Source organism: Pyricularia oryzae, chromosome 2, assembly GCF_000002495.2.
Source record: "Pyricularia oryzae 70-15 chromosome 2, whole genome shotgun sequence".
NCBI lineage: Eukaryota > Fungi > Ascomycota > Sordariomycetes > Magnaporthales > Pyriculariaceae > Pyricularia > Pyricularia oryzae.
This window is the reverse complement of record NC_017850.1, coordinates 2,654,878-2,671,367: the sequence shown is the minus strand read 5'-3', so window position 1 is coordinate 2,671,367 and position 16,490 is coordinate 2,654,878. Positions and strand designations below refer to the sequence as shown.

Here is a 16,490-nt window from a genome sequence, read left to right as displayed (position 1 = left end):
GGGTGAGTGTAGCATTTGTGCCCCTCTGTCTCGAAAAAGAAATGAAAGATATCGGAGAAATGGTTAAACTATATTTTGGCAAAGGATAAGGTCTGCAGAGGTGGTAAGCTAGATGGAGCTTATGTTAGTCAAGGTACCTATCAGGTAGTTTCCAAACAGCAAAACAGCAAGCGCGCGGCTGGCCTCGTCCGTGCAACAGCAATCACAAGCACTGGAGTTTCTCCGATCTCGTTCCATTTTACTGCAAGTAGCATAGTAGGCCAGACTAGTCTACCCTACCACATTACTGCTGTGTAGCCTGTAGGTAGTAATGCGAGTCATTGTTTAGTGCCTGCTGTGAGGCCATGGATCGAACGGCTTGCAGGAAAAGAAGGGCTGGGAATTATTTTTTTCTGGGTCAAGACCCATTTGACTGGCGAGCTCTTGCGTCAGAGTTGGAGGAGAAATAGGAATAAGGAAGCGCGCCAAGATTGCAGTCATGCCAATGGGGACCGCCTTTTTTCCCCATCACTTGCAACTGACTCGAATAGGGCCGTCAGGACTTGGCGCAAAACAATAGTGGGAGTATGGCGTTTGGGGCGGACTTTTGGGGTAAATCACAATGTCGTCAATCCTCTCGAGGGCGGGACCCGGGCTCATTGTTGTGCCAAGAATCTTGGAAGACTACGGGAAGTTGAAGGAGAAATCCTGCTGTAGGCGAGATGATACCAAACAAGAGGCCCAGTATAAATGCATACTCGGTAGTAACATTGCAATAATCGCATAGGACTATTACCGAGAGATCATTATGAAGGTGGAGTCTTGCAAAACAACCCGAGGGCCACGTCGCGTACAACGCACGACCACTCGACTCGTCCATCTGTGTGCTAATGTGCTTTCATCTGTCAAAGCCTTGGTTTTCCTTTCTCAACTTTCCCAGGAAAGTCTGGTGAAACGAGCAGGTACTCCACGCTCCGATCGAGTATGGAGCGCATGCATAGATCTGGCCGGCATGACCTATCGCTAAAAGCCCCCCTGTAAAGACAGGTAGGTACCTTACCTATACTACTACCTTGTCTATAGTGAATGTGACAAGGTGGGAAAAGTATAGCGCAAATTTGGCGTTGATCGGAGGGAAAGGTTAATGCCATACGTACATACTTTTTGCATCGTAAAGCGATAAAGAGTTCCTTGGTCTGAAATTCAACTCATTAACGCGGGTTTTGACCGCAGAAACCAAGGGCTACTACTGTCTTACGCGTGCAATTGTGTTAAAGCTTGGGGTTCCTAGCATGAACCTTCTCCAAATTTCAAACGAAATGGAGAACTCTCCAAGGTACACACACATGATTACCACTGGGCATACCATACAGACAATGGGATTCTAAGAAGACCATGCCTAAATCTCCGGTCTCGGGGGGCTTAAGTGGGATTGATTTCGATGAAATGTTGGAAAGTGGGCGGAAACATCCATCTCCTTCGACAAAACTTGGTCGTTTGCGAGCTTCTTTCACAATAGAAGGCATGCGTGTGAATGCAATGATAAGCGATCTACAGAAAAAGGTTGGGGTAGATATCAGGAAACTACATAAGCAAGCTCGACGAGTCTGACTAGCACGGAGCACGCCTGTGTTGTGGTTCGCGGGCAAGTAATCTAATGTACCGTACAGCAAGCAAGTGACTGACTGACAGCAGATACGTACCTGATTCTAGAATTAACTTAAGGCAAGATGGAAAGCAAAACATCAGGGCTGGCTGGGCCTTGTTCGAGAGTACCGTGCGAGACGCCCACATGGTGTGGGGCTGAAGTCGGTTGCACATATCCCTGTCGTGAACCAGCGAAGTTGACAGACTTGCATGCGCAAAGCATAGGATGTATGGATGGATAATGCTAGTCGTCGGGGTCTTGCCAGTACAGTACCTATGTTGGTCGGTATTTCGTAGTAGTTGAGCAACAAGACAAGACTGCCAATGCAATCAACCAAACAAAAAAAGCCCTCGAAGACGGCTTAACGGGTAGGCAAATGTTCAAGCCCCCAGTTCTAGTCTAACCTAGTACTCCGTAAAGATTCTAGCGGCTGTTGCAGAAGTTGTTGGAGATGGCTTGTACTAGTGCAGAAGGACAGTGGATTGGCCCTCTGTGCGCAGATCAAAGACGGCAGGCTGAGCTTCCAGGATAGATGGTTGGCCAGATCGGCCAGCAATGCATCGACATGTTTCTTTTTGTATGCACGAGGGGGTAAATACGCTCTCAAGAAGAAAAAAACGGGAAAGGGGGGCTGGCCTCCATTCGATGACATATGCAATCAGTTCAATAACTTGGCTCGATTTGCGCGTGCCCTTCTGCCAGGTAGGTCTCTACATGTTCCCCCTCAAATGCGACCTATCTACAGCCAGGGCCCTACCTTGCTTCCTTGAGCTTTCTCCGCCTACCCTTCGCACTTCGAGTCCGATGTGTTGAATGATTAACGAGGGCGGAGAACATAAAACAAAGTGACATAGCCTACATGCCTATATAACTACCTACGTTGTGTTAAGACCCTCGTTCCCCGACTTTGGCGTCGGGACCCTTATTGATCCTCCTTGCACGTATATTTAAACGTATTGTCCTTACGGTACTTGTGTCTATTGATCCCAAATACCGACTTGAAAGAAAGAAAGAAAAAAGTCAAGCGCCAAAAAAATAAGCTACACTAAGCCCCAGACAAAACGTACAACTTTTAGCGGCTTATTCCCGTCTTTCACACGCCTACTCCACGTCCACTTTGTAAGCATCGATTGCCACCCGGGACTATTTGTTCATCAGGGTCCTCTTCAACCTGGAGACGGCAAAAAAAAAAAGCCATCAACAAGCAATCTTGGCACGGTTTACGGGGAAAAGCGAGCAAGTGCGAACGAACACGGTACCACCGGTCTGCTATTTTTGCCATTCATTCTGTATCTTGCCCCTTGCTTGGTGGCAGGACAAACCACCAGACAGTCAGCCTATATCAGCGCAAGCAAGCAGAAACAAAAGCCACATTCAGCCTGCCACCCTGAAAACACTGTGGAAAACTACAAAAGAAAAGCACGCCAAAAAAGGACACATCATATCAATTGAATCCGACGCAACAACTACCTATCTTTCGCATCGATATATTTTTTTCGTCTGAGCGACATACAAATCGCAGTCGCCCAAGGCCTCAAATCAAGACCAGATCACGCTCGCTCGAGCTTATTCTGGATGCTCCGAGTCGGGGATGTGATTGCCACATTAGTCATTTACTTACACCGCCAGACGCCCCTAGACAGCCAAGCAACCCGCAGTTACGAGACGGGAAGCGACGGTACCCTCGACTCATAGCACCCGCGACTTCCGTCCTGCCGACGTCGAAAAGGGTGTACTGTAAGAAACCAGGGACATTGGATCGTCTACACTGCGAGTTTGCTTTCCCGGTCGGAGTGTGTTTCCGGGGAATCCACCGTTTTCATTTCCCTCGGACAGCCTGGGAACCCTTCCTTTCCAAAAGTCGATCAATTATTATTGCTTGCAATATTCACCCAGCATTAATTTCCTCTCCCTTTGCATTTTCACTTACTCCGTACGACACGGCACACCCACTTCTCGCCTCCCGTTTGTCGTCCGTCCGTTCTGCACTCTTTCTATTCCAAACAAAGTCACCATGAAAAAGGGCGCTCTCCGTGGTTGGTTTAGTTCAAGTACCGAGGCCCCGTCCGACAAGGGTAAGCCAGCCAATACCAGCAGCGACAGCCGCCCAACTCGCATCAGCGCCATCTCGAGCCGCAGCAGCTCCAGTGCATGTCCCAGTCCTAGACCCTCGCCCGGCGGAGCCCGACCCAGCACAGTGGCAGCGCCAGGAGGAAAGCGTAGCAGTGACACCACCACTACTACTACCACTTGTAACAATACCGCCGCCCCGACTAGTACCGACAACACCACCACCACAACCACAACCACAACTACTACAACCACAACCGCTAGAAATCACGATATTAACAGACGTTATCGCGCATCTCGCATCGACGACGACAACAACAACAACAACAACAGGGGAGTATCATTTTCTCGCTCCATATCCCCCTCCGGACTTTACCAGTCCACCTCGTCGGCCTCACCTTCTCCTCAGCCGCCCACCCCTACTGCAGAACGTCGCGCCAGCATTTCGCGCACCAAGCCCAGACCCATCGCCTTTCCGGGTTCACAGTCGCCGTCGCTGCGCCTTTCCAGCCTACGAGAGTCGCTGCCAAACTTCGACCAAGAAGACTTTGGCGGCTTCATTCACGACGACACTAGAGACGACATTGTGGTAATCGACGACTTTTTTCGTCCTTCTTCTCTGAGCGACCCCAAGACCGCCGCCGATATGACTGCCGGCCCTATAGACTCGGCCATGGGCCGCAGTCGCCAGGACTCGTTTGTCTCTGCTGGCCCCAAGCCCATTTCTATGATCAACCCCAATCGCGCAGACAACCGCCCAAGGCGAGAGAGCGTTGCTGGCAGTTTGATGGGTGGCATGAGCTGGGGAGGCATGTCTGTTAGCAGTTTCATTCGCGACGAGTAAGATTCTCCCCCATTTCTTTTTTTGTTCGTAAACCCAAACCCCGCAAACAAACCCGTCATCGCATGTCTTGCATCTTCGTGTGGTTTTTATATATATATTTTTTTGTATTTTTTGTATTTGGGTTTGTGACAGACGCCTCATTTGCGCCAAATCCCACGCAATGGTGTCGCTGCAATGTCTCGGAGTAATCATTACCGACGCCTCCCAACACCCTCTTTTGTACATGGTCATTCCGGCCACGCGACTTCAGTCCAGTCCCCGAATCCTGGCGCTCGCCGCCAGTGCGCATGCAACTTTCGCATTGCATTACACTTGCCACCATCGATGGGTGACGCTTACTAACGACATGACTTGAACCCACTCCATAGGATACAGATGACGGGGACATCACCATACCCAACCCATCAATCGCCCTCACACCACTCGTCCTCATACATCCCAAAACTCGAAGCAAATTTCATGCGCAACTTTACATGTTGCGACAGGACATGGCCGACCATGCACGATCTCCTGACTCATTATGAGGAAAGCCACACAAACGGCGCGCCGTCCGAGCGCAACGGCTCCCAGATGAACGCCAATGCCAACCAGCAAACCCCCAAAACGCCCGCACGGGCCTTGGCGAGCACGTCGACATTCGGCACGCCACAGACCGCCCGTCCTAGCCAAGGACAAGGCCAACAGACTAGGCCTGGTGGCGTTGGTGCTGCGGGCACGGCCGCTTTGGGTATGGGTGGACTCCAACAGTTGATGCGCCAGCAGCAGCAGCAGCAACAGCAGAACACCAACCAAAAGCAAACAGCCTCTTTGTCGCAGTTACAGAACGACGACTTGGACACGGTACACGACATGGAGATGGACGATCCGGTCGGTACTATGGACCTAGATGATGGTGAGGGAGACGCTGGAAATGCGTCCATTCAGCAAACCCGTCAGTTGTTCGGTCAGCAACAACGGAATCTGCCACTGAACAATGCCTCTGGTCTTGTGCATCAAGGCCTGCGAACTTCGCAGCCTTCCACGCCGCTTGCCGGCAATTTCAACTTCCAAGACCCGACCGTCTCCTCGGTGAACACGCCGACTCTCACCACCCACGGACTACCGCAAACGACGCAGGGCCAGTTTGCGAATACTTCATTCGCCTCGATGGACAGCGACATGGACGAAGAAATTCCCGGAATGCCGATGCAAATGAACCTAGGCAACATGAATCTGAACTTCGGTGGTTTCGATACTAGCAACTTGAACTGCATACAGGACCCAGGCAAGCGCCTGTTCAGTCCAGGAGGGGCAACACAGGCCCAGCAGCAGCAGCAACAACAGCAGCAGCAGCAACACCAGAGAGAGCAGCAGATTCTGAGGAATCAGCAGCTTCTCCAGCAGCAGCTTGCCCAGTTCAACCTCGAAACCCAGCAATTCCCACCGGGTACCAACACGGAAGCACTTCTAGCTCAGATGAGGGAGATGATGATGCCCGAGGAGAACAAGCCGTACAAGTGCCCTGTCATTGGTTGTGAGAAGGCATACAAGAACCAGAACGGACTGAAGTATGTAGCGCCGCCTGATTTACTTTCTTCCATGAGTTACGACACTGACTTTTGTCCTTCAGGTATCACAAGACACATGGACATGCTACACAGCAACTGCACGAGAACGGTGATGGTACTTTCTCGATTGTCAATCCAGAGACGTCTGCTCCTTATCCTGGAACCATGGGTATGGAGAAGGAGAAGCCATTCAAGTGTGAGGCTTGTGGGAAGCGCTACAAGAATTTGAACGGCCTGAAATACGTAAGCTTGTACCACCTCTTGGTAACAACATGAACAACAGGCCAGATACTGACGACCAACCCCCTTGACAGCACAAAGCACACTCTCCTTTCTGCGACCCTGAGCTCAAACTACAACAACAAAACGCTTTGGCGGTGGCCGCAGCGGCCGCGGCTCTGAACCAAAATCAACTCGCGCTGAACCTTGGCCTGATCCACGGCGGTGGCGGCGGTGGCCTGCCCAACATCAACGAGGACACCCTGTTATAAAGCACGATGTGTTGAGTGCTACCCGAGGGTATCATCCACATGCCTTTTGCTGCCTATTGCCGCTTCACTATTTCACACCCTTGCATTTCCAATCGTGGCGTTCTGCATATCAACTAACGTGAGTTGGGCGGCATTATTCTATGTCTGCTTTGGTGCTTTTTCCCTTGCCTTTGTCATTTCCTCTCAAAGCATGTTTGGAGCAATATACCCCATCTCTCCCCTAATTATAGACTAGCATGGCATACGCGCCTGGACTGCTGCGAGCTTTTCTGCTTCGTTGCCGACCTTTAGTGTACCATTATGTTTGGGTACTCGGGCTCGACTTGGATGGGGGGCGGTTCCTGTTTGATTGTCCCTAGAGGGCTTGCAAAAATTCTCTTTTCTCTGGTACATTCTATTCAAAAACGATACACAAAAGCTTTTATGGTGTTGCTTTTTCCTTTTTTTCACTTTGAAAGAGGTGGCTTGTACGGAGTATAATGCATTTTTTATTTCTTGTCTCTAATTTCTCTGCCATGTTCAAGGAGGCAGTTACAAAAGTCAAAAAGGGGCTTCCAAAGGGAGCACATGAATAGAATCCGCTTCTTTAGTTCTCTTCCCTTTTTCCTTGTATCTGCTTATACTGCTCGATACAGCGAGCTGAGATATACACATGAAAGTGATACCTCTGGTGTCAAGGTGTAATAGAGCTGTCATGGACTGGATGAGTAGCCAAAAAAAAAAGAAAGAAAGGCTTTGAACTTGATTGCAAACGATTTCCGGCGCTGAATGTGACTGAAACGATTCTGGAGCTGCTGTTTCTCTGTAAGAGTGTGGTCGATAGATATGTACCTACCAACCTAGTTAGCTTTTACCTATTTGAATGCAGTCGATCTCAGCTCGTGTTAATTAGGCGGCCTTTTTCTGTTAAATCTATCTTTTGACCCAATCTAGGCCCAACTGGCGAGATCGCATTCTTAGTGGCAGATGGAAGCTGCGATGTCATCTGTTTGTCTTGACCAAGGCTAGTAATCATATTGGTCAACCAGTGTCAGCAGAGATTAGTCGGCCTGGTCTAGTCCAATGCAAGTAGTTCAAAGTTAGGTAGTACCGGTACGCTAGGTAATCAATTGAAGACATGTGAAATTTAGTGTCGGCTGTAACCAACGCCAGCCGACAGCTCGCACGTGACTCCAGGTGCGAATGCGCCACAAAGTTCCTCCCTGGGCGCCCCGCCGGAAGGCTCTAGCTACCCCACCAGCCACGCGATGACGTTGTTGACTCCATGCAACGCGGCCTGTGTGGAGAGTGACGTCTGGGGAGGGGACAGCTCATCTCATCCCTCCGACCTTGCTTGGTCTTGCTCTCCATTCCTCCAATCCTTTGTGACTAAAGAGCAGCTTCCGACACCTCTTGTTTTTTTTTCTGAACAAAGCTCCGCCCATTTATATCGCGAGACACGTCTCCTCATTCGCAGAGAGAAAAAGGACAACAAGCCATTTCGCTTTGGTCTTTTCCTACCCATACTTATTCGCGCACTTACCGCTATTCCGTCAAATCAGCAACGAAATAGTAAACAGAAAGACGAATTTATCCTGTCCTCTGTTTATCTACGATCGCGTGAACTGTGTACATCGTTGTTTTTTTCTTACCGTCGACAAGATGACGCTCTATTACACTCTTGTACGTGTCCATTCATCGAGTCCACCTTACCGAAGGCTTTTCGGGGATTCCGGATTAGCGGGCAAGCATGGCTGACCGTTGGTGATTATTGTGTGTGTCGATAGGTGTTTGTGCTGCTCATGGCAGAGATGGGCCTCTTTATGCTGCTCATTGTTCCTCTGCCCTTTACCATTCGCCGGAGAATGTTTACGTGAGTCTACTTTCACCCATACGTTTACCGGCTCACCAAGCCTTTCCAAAATCTGCGTTCACGAGCGCCCTGCTGACGTTGATGCCCCTGGGGCACCTGAAGCTTCATCTCGGAAAACCCACTCGTGGCTAAGGTCCAGTATGCTATGAAGATCACCTTTATCTTCATCTTGATCCTTTTTATCGACAGTGTCAACCGCGTCTACCGCGTACAGCTTGAGCTGGTCGCTGCTTCCGAAAACAACAAGAATGCGTAAGGACCGAATATTCCGGCTACAAAAGATCTAGTGAAAAGCAACCCAGAGACGCTGACATCAACACTGCAAATGCAAACAGTCCCACCATTATGGGCCACGAGCGTCTTGAGGTCCAGGCCCGCAAGTTCTACAGCCAAAGGAACATGTACCTCTGCGGCTTCACGCTCTTCCTCTCCCTCATCCTCAACCGCACGTACACGATGATTCTGGACGTGCTCCGCCTCGAGGAGAAGGTCAAGCAGTACGAGGGCACGGACAAATCCCACTCGGCTGGTAAGCAGTCGGCCAAGCTTGCCGAGGCTGGTGACGCTGGAGAGATCGCGCGTCTCAAGAAGGAGCTCGAGCGCAAGGAGAAGAACATCCAGGCCCTTAAGACCCAGAGCGAGGGCCTGCACCGGGAGTACGATTCCCTCGGAGAGAAGTTTACCGTCCAGGACGGCAGCAACAAGAAAGAGAGGTAGATGATAAAGGCCTGAAAGGTGGAGCCCGGGTCAGATGATCTCGGCTCGAGTCTGGCTGTGTGGTCGTCTATGGCAGGCGGATGACGTTATTTCCGGCTACTAGGGGTACAATTCGCTGCGGAAACGACTTCGCCTACGAGAGGCTAGGACTTTACGGGTTTCAATCGCCCTAAATTGTTCTCGGCAGAAACACATCGCTGCTAGCGGACCTACATCATCTGGACACCCTCGGTTATTAGGTTAGCTGTCAATGGTATAGACAGAGCTGTTGGCAGGCTTGTGGAAAAGTGGCAACGGCATTGAATCGACCTTGCCGTGGTTAACGGTGGCGTTGATTTGGAGTTTTGTATTATCTATATTGTTATTTGGGAATGCAAAAACAGCCAGGGCGTATAGCGCGCGTGCTCATTGCGTCAAGTCACTCAGCTGGACCGCAACCAAGTTACGAAGTGGCTTTGAATGAGCTTTTGCCGAGGGCCCCGGGTAAGCTGTTGACGTGAATACCTTGATACCTGGTGTGTCCGTACGTCCGCTTAATGAGCTCATTGTTTCAAGAGACGAGATGAATGTTGATAGCTCGCGACATGCATGCAGGCCGTAGGAGCAACTTTGTAGGTAGATCAGCAAGAAGCTGATTAAGTACTAGAACTAGGTCTAGACTAGGTGGTATGCAGGTAGCAGGCAGGCATGTTGGCAAGCCTCCAGGTTTGGAACTAGAATAGAATGGTCTGACTGCACGACGCGCATGGTACAGAATTTCAACAAAACAGCAATGCAGAACGGGAGTTGGAGGTGTGTCATTAATATATGTATATATTTTTGGTATGCTCGCGCATATGAGGAACTTCCTTGTTTCCTTCGTTTTGTTGCAGTCCGCAGTTACGGGCCGCGTTCATTATTGCAACGCAATTGCCAATCCCATCTCCCCCAGTGTGCGCTATACATTTTCTCAGACAGACATGTTTGGGAATCACTGAATGATCTCGTTCTCTCCGAATAAGAAAAGAAATCCCCACCACCCCCTTCCCATACCTTTACTCCATGATGAGAAGAAAAGAGGAGGAGGAACGCGCTGTAGCCCTGGATACCAGCACTGTAGGCACCACGACCGAGATAGATGGAAGTAAGAGAGGAGTTCGGTATGAGTTGGGTTGAAAAGCAATGAAGAAAACAAAGGACAAATAAATGGAAGATCGTTCTTCCACTTTACAAATCTTGACTGAAATGATTGGGTGACACAAGTACAGGTACAGGTTGAGAGCAAGCCTCTGGTGTTTGCGGGCGACCAGCTCATGTGAGTTTTGGCATTGACAAAGGAATTTGCCCAAGTCCCACTTTGCCTCTTAGCCCTTGAAAAATTCCGATCGGGGTACCCAAGAAGCAAAGACGGCCACAGTTGTGGGTATTGTATGCGATAGGTTAGTGAGGTATGGTTGAAGTCAGGTGGTTCGGATTGTTTGGGCGTTGGCCGGCTCGGGTGATTTTGCGCGTTTTGGCGCGTTGACATGTCGTAAAGTCTCCTGTTTGTTTGGAGGGGTTTCGCATAACAGCCTGTTGCACTTGATCACCTATACCCATGAGAGGGAGTTCTAGAGCGTGCCGTGAATAACCGCATGGGGCAGTGATTTTATGGCTGACACGTTTCTTTCGTTTTATCACGCATCGTTGAATCCACCGGCTTCTTCGTGGCCGCCAGATTCTTTCGTCCAGGTGCCGTTCAAAAGTGGGCAAAGCCTTTTTCGCAAGGGTGGGAAGAAAAAGAGAGAAAATGTTAGTAAGATCTTGACCAAGAGTAAATGTATGTGAGACTCGGGGAGCTGTAATGTTGTACGAGGCTTCCAGGGCAGAGTGTGATGGAAACTCTGCGCAAGAAGAACAAGACAACGCAAAAGAAGACCCATATTTCAGAGCAGCCACGACCCAAACTAGTGGGCGCAAGCAACAGCAGAAGCAGAAACCTTGTTTCCCTTCCTACGATTCAGCAACTTAAGGACGCAGCGTCGACAAGTGTAGTAGATAAATGTTGGGGGAGTGTCAGGATTGTGACGCGGAGGGGCGGGATCGTCATGAGAGGGGCGCCTGTACTTTTTGTTGGTCTTAATATGTCCCACCTGCCCACAGTTGGCGCACTTCCTAGACGTGCCGCCAGCAGGTGCACCGGCACCCTTCTCGATGCTGGGAGCGGGGGAGTCCGGGTCATTAGGCCCGCCGCTGGGAGTGCTGGCGCGTGCCGCAGCAACAGAGGGGCCGAGCTTGCTCTTGCTCTTCTCCCGCTGGAGGCGTCGCTCCTTGTTGCGGATGAGGCGCGCTTGCTCTTGGTTAATGCTGTAGTATTATTTTGGTTTTGTTAATATCACAGAGGCGAGGAGATCGGAGATATCAAGACAGCGGGTAAGACCATACCGCTGTATCATGGCCGCATTGTACTCTTCGTCGTTGGTGAACCCGATGTTCTCGCTGAAAACACTTCAAGGAGAAGGAATTGGTTAGCCATCAACCGTAATGCCACACAATTTCTTCCCGGGGGGACGCGTCCGCAACATACTCAATTTCATTCGACCTAGCCTCCCTCCTCTGGTCAATGTATCGCTTCATGACCTTCTCGTCAAACACCATCTCCACCGTCTCCTCGCTGCCGTCAGCCATCCTCCTGTAAATCTTGAGCATCTTCTTCCTTCCACCGCCGACGCCACTAGCACCGCCGATTTCAGTCGCGCTGCGTCGACTAAACACGCTCGTCTTGTCATCTATTACGGTGCTGCCACCGATACCGCCGGGCGTTGGCGGCATGATGCTCGAGGCTGGCGCCTGCGAGCCGCCAAAGTTGCCGCTCTGTGCAAAAGAGGCGTTGGCGCTGGCGTTTCCGTTCCCGTAGAACCTGTCGTCTTCGTCATCCATCTTCTGCATGTCCTCGTCGTCATGCTCCATAGGGTCGGAGAGTGTCATCTTCTGCTTGGTCCAGATCTCTCCGATCTCCTTGTTATACAGCTCCTCCTGCTGCTTCACGTTGTACGAGTGCCCGTTGGCGTCCTTACGCTGCGCCTCGATAGTCATAGCGTCGTTGGCCGTGTTGCCAGGACCGCGGTCCTTCTGCAGCGCCTCCATATAGCCACCCTTCATAGAGGTCTTTATAAAGCTGAACCCAAGACCATGTCCCGTCGGGTCGCCAGGGCCCCGCAGGCGCACCATTGCCTTGCCCGCGCATGCATCAATGAAGGCCTTGGTTGTGTTCCATGGCGACATGGACTTGGCGAACGACTGCTCGTTACCGTCATCGAGGTCATGGTCGTTTTCCTCAACCTTGGACACAGTGTACCCATTAATAAGGAGTTCTCCTGCTCCTACCTGATGCGCGTCGTTGAGGCAAACATCCTCGGGTTTGATCATCTTGTCGATCGAGTCCTTGTCCAGGAGCGTGTCAGACTCCTTTATTTTCCAGGCCTTGATGTTTTTGTCGTACGACAAGAATTCCTTTAGTTTTTGCCTGTTTTGAGGATCTGTGGATCCCTTGACGTGTTTCGTCATCTCGGGCAGCTCGACTGCCCCCTTGGAATGAATCAACCGATATGCAATCATCTTCATACGGTTCTTGCTTAGAGTCGTCACCTTTCGCGAGTGAGGACCAGGAACCTCCATCGAGGGGAAGTTCTGACCAACAACGTAGAGGTGGTCAATCTTGCGGAGATAGTAGAAAGGCCCTTCTTTACCAGTGGTGCTGCGCCCGAGGATGAAGTCTGTTTTCCTCGGTTGGTGCTTGAAGATAGGAGCGTGATACATCGCATTCGTAAGGGTCGGCACCACCTCGCCCTGCTCAACGCGTCCAAAGGTTGAAAACGGAGACTTATCCTCGGTGGTGAGGATGTTCTCTTCACCAAGCTCATACACCTTCTTGTCGACGACAGATGACTCGTCCTCGGTGTTTATTCTTTTCCGGGCGTGATTGACGATCTTGTTACCCATGCCAAACTTGGAGAGTACTGTAGGGATCTGCTCAGAATACTCAAAAAGCACCACGTAGGAGTTGTCATTGAGCGTTAGGTCCTTAGAGGAAGAAAACGTCTCCTGAACCTTGCGGTTCTTCTCGATCTTGCGCTTCCGCTTGGTCGGCTGCGAAAACCTGACCCAGTCACCTGCGCCCTTGTTGGTCTGTAGCAGTGGTCTGTGGTAGTCGTATGGCTGGATGGCTTCCGGCTTGACCGAGTAGTACGGCCACAGGAGCTTGATGGCGGGTATACTGTGCTCGACGGCCATGTTTCCAATGGTGGCACGGACCTTGTGCTTGTGGTTGAGTTTGAGATTCTCGTACTGTTCATCGTTGGCAAAGTTGAAGCGGGACAGGGCATTACGCCCGAGGCGGCCATTAGCGGCCTTGGTGTTGTTCAGCTTGCGATGCTTGACGGTCTGCTCTTCGATGAGGAGGTGGGGGTCTGCAAAGTCCAGGTGCACGCGCTTGGCTGCCCTGGCCGTGGCCTCCTCGAACTGGTCAAAACTGGGTGCCACAAACCGTGGTATCCTCGGCAACCCCCTTTCAACCTCGATCTTGCGGCGCTTGGCCGCCGGCTGGGAATCCAGGAACATCTTGTCCCAATCATCCTCATCATCGCCGTGAGCATTCAAGGTAGGCGTAAGCGGCGGGGAAATCGGTTGTCCAGCATCTATCATGGATTCGAAATCAAAGCAGATCGTCTCGATATCCGCCAGAGTGAAGCCTCCAACTGTTTCGTTGTCGTCATCCAACTCTCTACTAAAGATGGTGATGTCCGCCTCCTCGATGGGCTCCGGAACAAGACACGAGACGAGGCCCTTAGCTTCGGCATCGCGGATCTTCTGCCTGGTTGTCCCGGCAGCTGGGCCCGGCACACGGAAGGTCTTCTCCTGATCTACTTCAAGATCCAGACTGAGCTTGGTAGGGGCCAGTGGTTTTGGAGCACGCGTCGGCTTCTTGCCCACCCAGGTTGCCTTCTTAGGTGGAAGGAGCCGGTTCCAGTCAAACTGTGTACCCGTATCAAACGTAGGCCACACGGACTTGACAAGCTCCAGCTCGGTCTGCGCAACCGCAGGAATGCTTGGGTCCTGGTTGAGCGAGTAGTCTGCAGTGGGGAAGTTGATATCAAAATCGCTGGGTTTGTACGGCGCCGAATCTTCCCTCTCCTTCGCATCGGGACTTGTATCCATCGTATCGGCATCAGTATCGTCAGCCGCTTCGGGGGGAGGCGATGATGGCGCGCCGATTAGTGGCGACGACGGGCCGAGATCAGCATCGCCGTCACCCTCGCCTTCACCCCAGAGATCGTCATTGTCGTTGCTCGTCCCGCCATCATCCGTCAAGCCAGGCAGCTCAGCTGATGCAGTTTGGGTGCCCGCCGTCTCCTCCTCCTCTGGCAGGTCGTCGTCGCTGATATCCTCAAAGTCCTCGGCATCGTCGGCCTTTCCACTCTGGTCGAACGTGTAATCTTCATTCATGTACTCCTGAGGGAGAATGTTGACCTGTCCATTGGAATCCTGGTCGAGTAGCTTTCTCATGGTCTCGTTATCCGCAAGCTTCTGGCGCTCCCAGTCATCGTCGCTAGCAGGCGGCGTGGCGCCGGGTGCCGCCGACGCCTCGGGGTCGGGCTTGGCAGCATCCTTTTCCGTCATTTTGCGGTTTTTCAGGGCGTGAGTAAAGGGATGCGTGTTCCTGCGTTTTTTTTGCCCGCCTCGCGTTTACCACTCGATCGCTAACTTTCTGTCTCCCTCTTCTCCCTACCCACTGCCCACCTCGAGAGCGCGCTCGGCGTCGGTGCGGCCTCACCTCATAGCGGTTCCAACTGCCAAGTATCCTGTACCCGCCAGTTTATGATCTTTCCGTTTTGTGTGACTCCAGGTCGGTGATGGCGTTTGAGAGTTTACGTGAGAGGTCGGGAGAAGAGGCGCTGCGCGCGGTCGCAGATCCGATTTTGTATGAGTTTCCGGTCGCTTTCGGTCGGGCGATCGCTGATCGGTGGTGTATGGCCGGATTGAATAAATGATGGATACAAATTTGCCTTTTTGTATCCTTCCGGGGAGATAATATATCGTCGTAGGCTCGAAGTGATCGATTTCCGAGTTGATTTTGACGCCAGGCAGCTACGCCAAAAGTGAGGTGGAGGTGGGAAGGTTTCGTCAAGCGCGGTGGAAAGTGCTGGCGCGATTGGCTGCCTGAGGCATTAATACATGTTTGTCTGATGGCACTCTGTGAAATTGCGGGGAAATGGACCTCACTCTTTCTAGCGCCACACTAAATTTTAATTGTTCTAGCGGCTTGGCGGTTTGCATATTAGTCACTTGTAACATCGCCAATCAGAAATCTGTTTCACAGGTATCAAATGTGTCATTAGCTAAGGTAAGACTACCTAGGGTGAACTCCCTCCCTTCTCTTGAGTTTTTATTTTATTTTGTGTTTTCTCTATCAAATATTTTTTTTGGGGCGGAAACGTAGCAAAAGTACAGGGGAGGTATCTATGCCGCTAACAGTTTTGCCATTGATATTAACAAGACAAATTTGGGAGATATCTCGTTTTGCATAAAAAGAAGCATAATTAAACAGTTTCCAAGTAGCGTTGTATCGACATGTGAATGAGGCGTATCTCTATATATAAGATTATGCTTGAATATATGCATTCACGATATCATCTATATTTTTAAAACAAGAATGTTGTATCTCGGGCATCGCCGACGGATTCCATGAGCATCTCACGCGCATTCAAGAAGCGACTCTGTGGGTACCAAGTTATAGGAGAGAGAGAGAGAGAGAAGCATGATACCGGTCCTTGTTACACATTTATATGCCCCCAAGAGAGCAAACAATATCTACTATAGCTCCATTCTAGCCTGACAGTCAGTTCATGCGTCCGAGTCGTTTTGGGTGGATTCTCCGACTCAGCGCCGGAGCAGCCCCGGAAACGCGCATGCGACCACGTCGAGAAGGCCGCATTGGATGATATTCCATCGGCCTAGCGTACCTACCTGGTCACCTAGTTACCTAGGTCCCTAGAGGCATCAAGTATCAGGGGACGGGACAGACAATACATTGAATCCGTTGGCCAGGCTGCATCAGGTATATATTAGTGCGTTCGTTCGTTTGCTCGTTCCCAAGCGTATCATCGGAGCAACCAGTATTCCAACCATACTCCTTTTATTTCCCCCTTTTTGGTACATTTCTCGTTAGTGTTGCCTTGTTTGATCTTCCTTGTTCAGATACCACGCTCTCTCCTCGCAAAAAGAAAACCCCTTTCGATTCAGCACAAATGCGTTTTCAGTTCATTCTCTCCGCTCTTTTCATCTGCGGCGCCATCGCCAGCTCCGCCGGCAAACTCGAACGCCG

The 16,490-nt window shown here is 51.0% G+C and overlaps 4 protein-coding genes across 5 annotated transcripts; 3 read left to right on the top strand and 1 right to left on the bottom strand.

Annotated features, from left to right (window-relative positions):
* Positions 1-601: 601 nt before the first annotated feature.
* Positions 602-1,006, top strand: MGG_15641 (uncharacterized protein; the record flags this gene model as incomplete). The annotated part of the gene is made up of 2 exons (XM_003714055.1): positions 602-692; positions 891-1,006. 2 exons carry the CDS (start codon positions 602-604, stop codon positions 1,004-1,006), a joined length of 207 nt encoding a protein of 68 aa, XP_003714103.1.
* Positions 1,007-2,687: 1,681 nt separating this feature from the next.
* On the top strand, positions 2,688-7,447 carry MGG_01209 (uncharacterized protein). The gene is made up of 4 exons (XM_003714054.1): positions 2,688-4,537; positions 4,910-6,088; positions 6,151-6,331; positions 6,403-7,447. The coding sequence occupies exons 1-4, from the start codon at positions 3,642-3,644 to the stop codon at positions 6,577-6,579; spliced, it is 2,433 nt and encodes an 810-aa protein (XP_003714102.1). The 5' UTR covers positions 2,688-3,641; the 3' UTR covers positions 6,580-7,447.
* Positions 7,448-7,887: 440 nt separating this feature from the next.
* Positions 7,888-9,266, top strand: MGG_01208 (uncharacterized protein). Its single transcript, XM_003714053.1, has 4 exons — positions 7,888-8,241; positions 8,346-8,431; positions 8,534-8,683; positions 8,767-9,266. Exons 1-4 carry the CDS (start codon positions 8,221-8,223, stop codon positions 9,146-9,148), a joined length of 639 nt encoding a protein of 212 aa, XP_003714101.1. The 5' UTR covers positions 7,888-8,220; the 3' UTR covers positions 9,149-9,266.
* Positions 9,267-9,928: 662 nt separating this feature from the next.
* Positions 9,929-15,509, bottom strand: MGG_01207. Of its 2 annotated transcripts, XM_003714052.1 has the most exons (4): positions 11,694-15,509; positions 11,552-11,614; positions 11,234-11,473; positions 9,929-10,882 (listed from the first exon to the last, which is right to left on the bottom strand). In XM_003714052.1, exons 1-4 carry the CDS (start codon positions 14,783-14,785, stop codon positions 10,804-10,806), a joined length of 3,474 nt encoding a protein of 1,157 aa, XP_003714100.1. In that variant the 5' UTR covers positions 14,786-15,509; the 3' UTR covers positions 9,929-10,803. The 2 variants fall into 2 exon arrangements, with proteins under 2 accessions (XP_003714100.1, XP_003714099.1); XM_003714051.1 differs by having other exon boundaries at positions 9,929-11,614.
* Positions 15,510-16,490: the final 981 nt, after the last annotated feature.

What these genes read in the sequence shown, in the direction of transcription:
- MGG_01209 (XM_003714054.1), top strand. Translation starts at nt 3,642, where the DNA reads ATGAAAAAGGGCGCTCTCCGTGGTTGGTTTAGTTCAAGTACCGAGGCC. An exon ending in AAGAACCAGAACGGACTGAA is followed by an intron (nt 6,089 to 6,150) that starts GTATGTAGCGCC and finishes TTTGTCCTTCAG; the next exon opens with GTATCACAAGACACATGGAC. An exon ending in ATTTGAACGGCCTGAAATAC is followed by an intron (nt 6,332 to 6,402) that starts GTAAGCTTGTAC and finishes CCCCCTTGACAG; the next exon opens with CACAAAGCACACTCTCCTTT.
- MGG_01208 (XM_003714053.1), top strand. Translation starts at nt 8,221, where the DNA reads ATGACGCTCTATTACACTCTT. An exon ending in ATTCGCCGGAGAATGTTTAC is followed by an intron (nt 8,432 to 8,533) that starts GTGAGTCTACTT and finishes GGGCACCTGAAG; the next exon opens with CTTCATCTCGGAAAACCCAC. An exon ending in TCCGAAAACAACAAGAATGC is followed by an intron (nt 8,684 to 8,766) that starts GTAAGGACCGAA and finishes AAATGCAAACAG; the next exon opens with TCCCACCATTATGGGCCACG.
- MGG_01207 (XM_003714052.1), bottom strand. Translation starts at nt 14,785, where the DNA reads ATGACGGAAAAGGATGCTGCCAAGCCCGACCCCGAGGCGTCGGCGGCA. An exon ending in AATGCGGCCATGATACAGCG is followed by an intron (nt 11,474 to 11,551) that starts GTATGGTCTTAC and finishes ATAATACTACAG; the next exon opens with CATTAACCAAGAGCAAGCGC. An exon ending in CATATTAAGACCAACAAAAA is followed by an intron (nt 10,883 to 11,233) that starts GTACAGGCGCCC and finishes CTTGCGAAAAAG; the next exon opens with GCTTTGCCCACTTTTGAACG.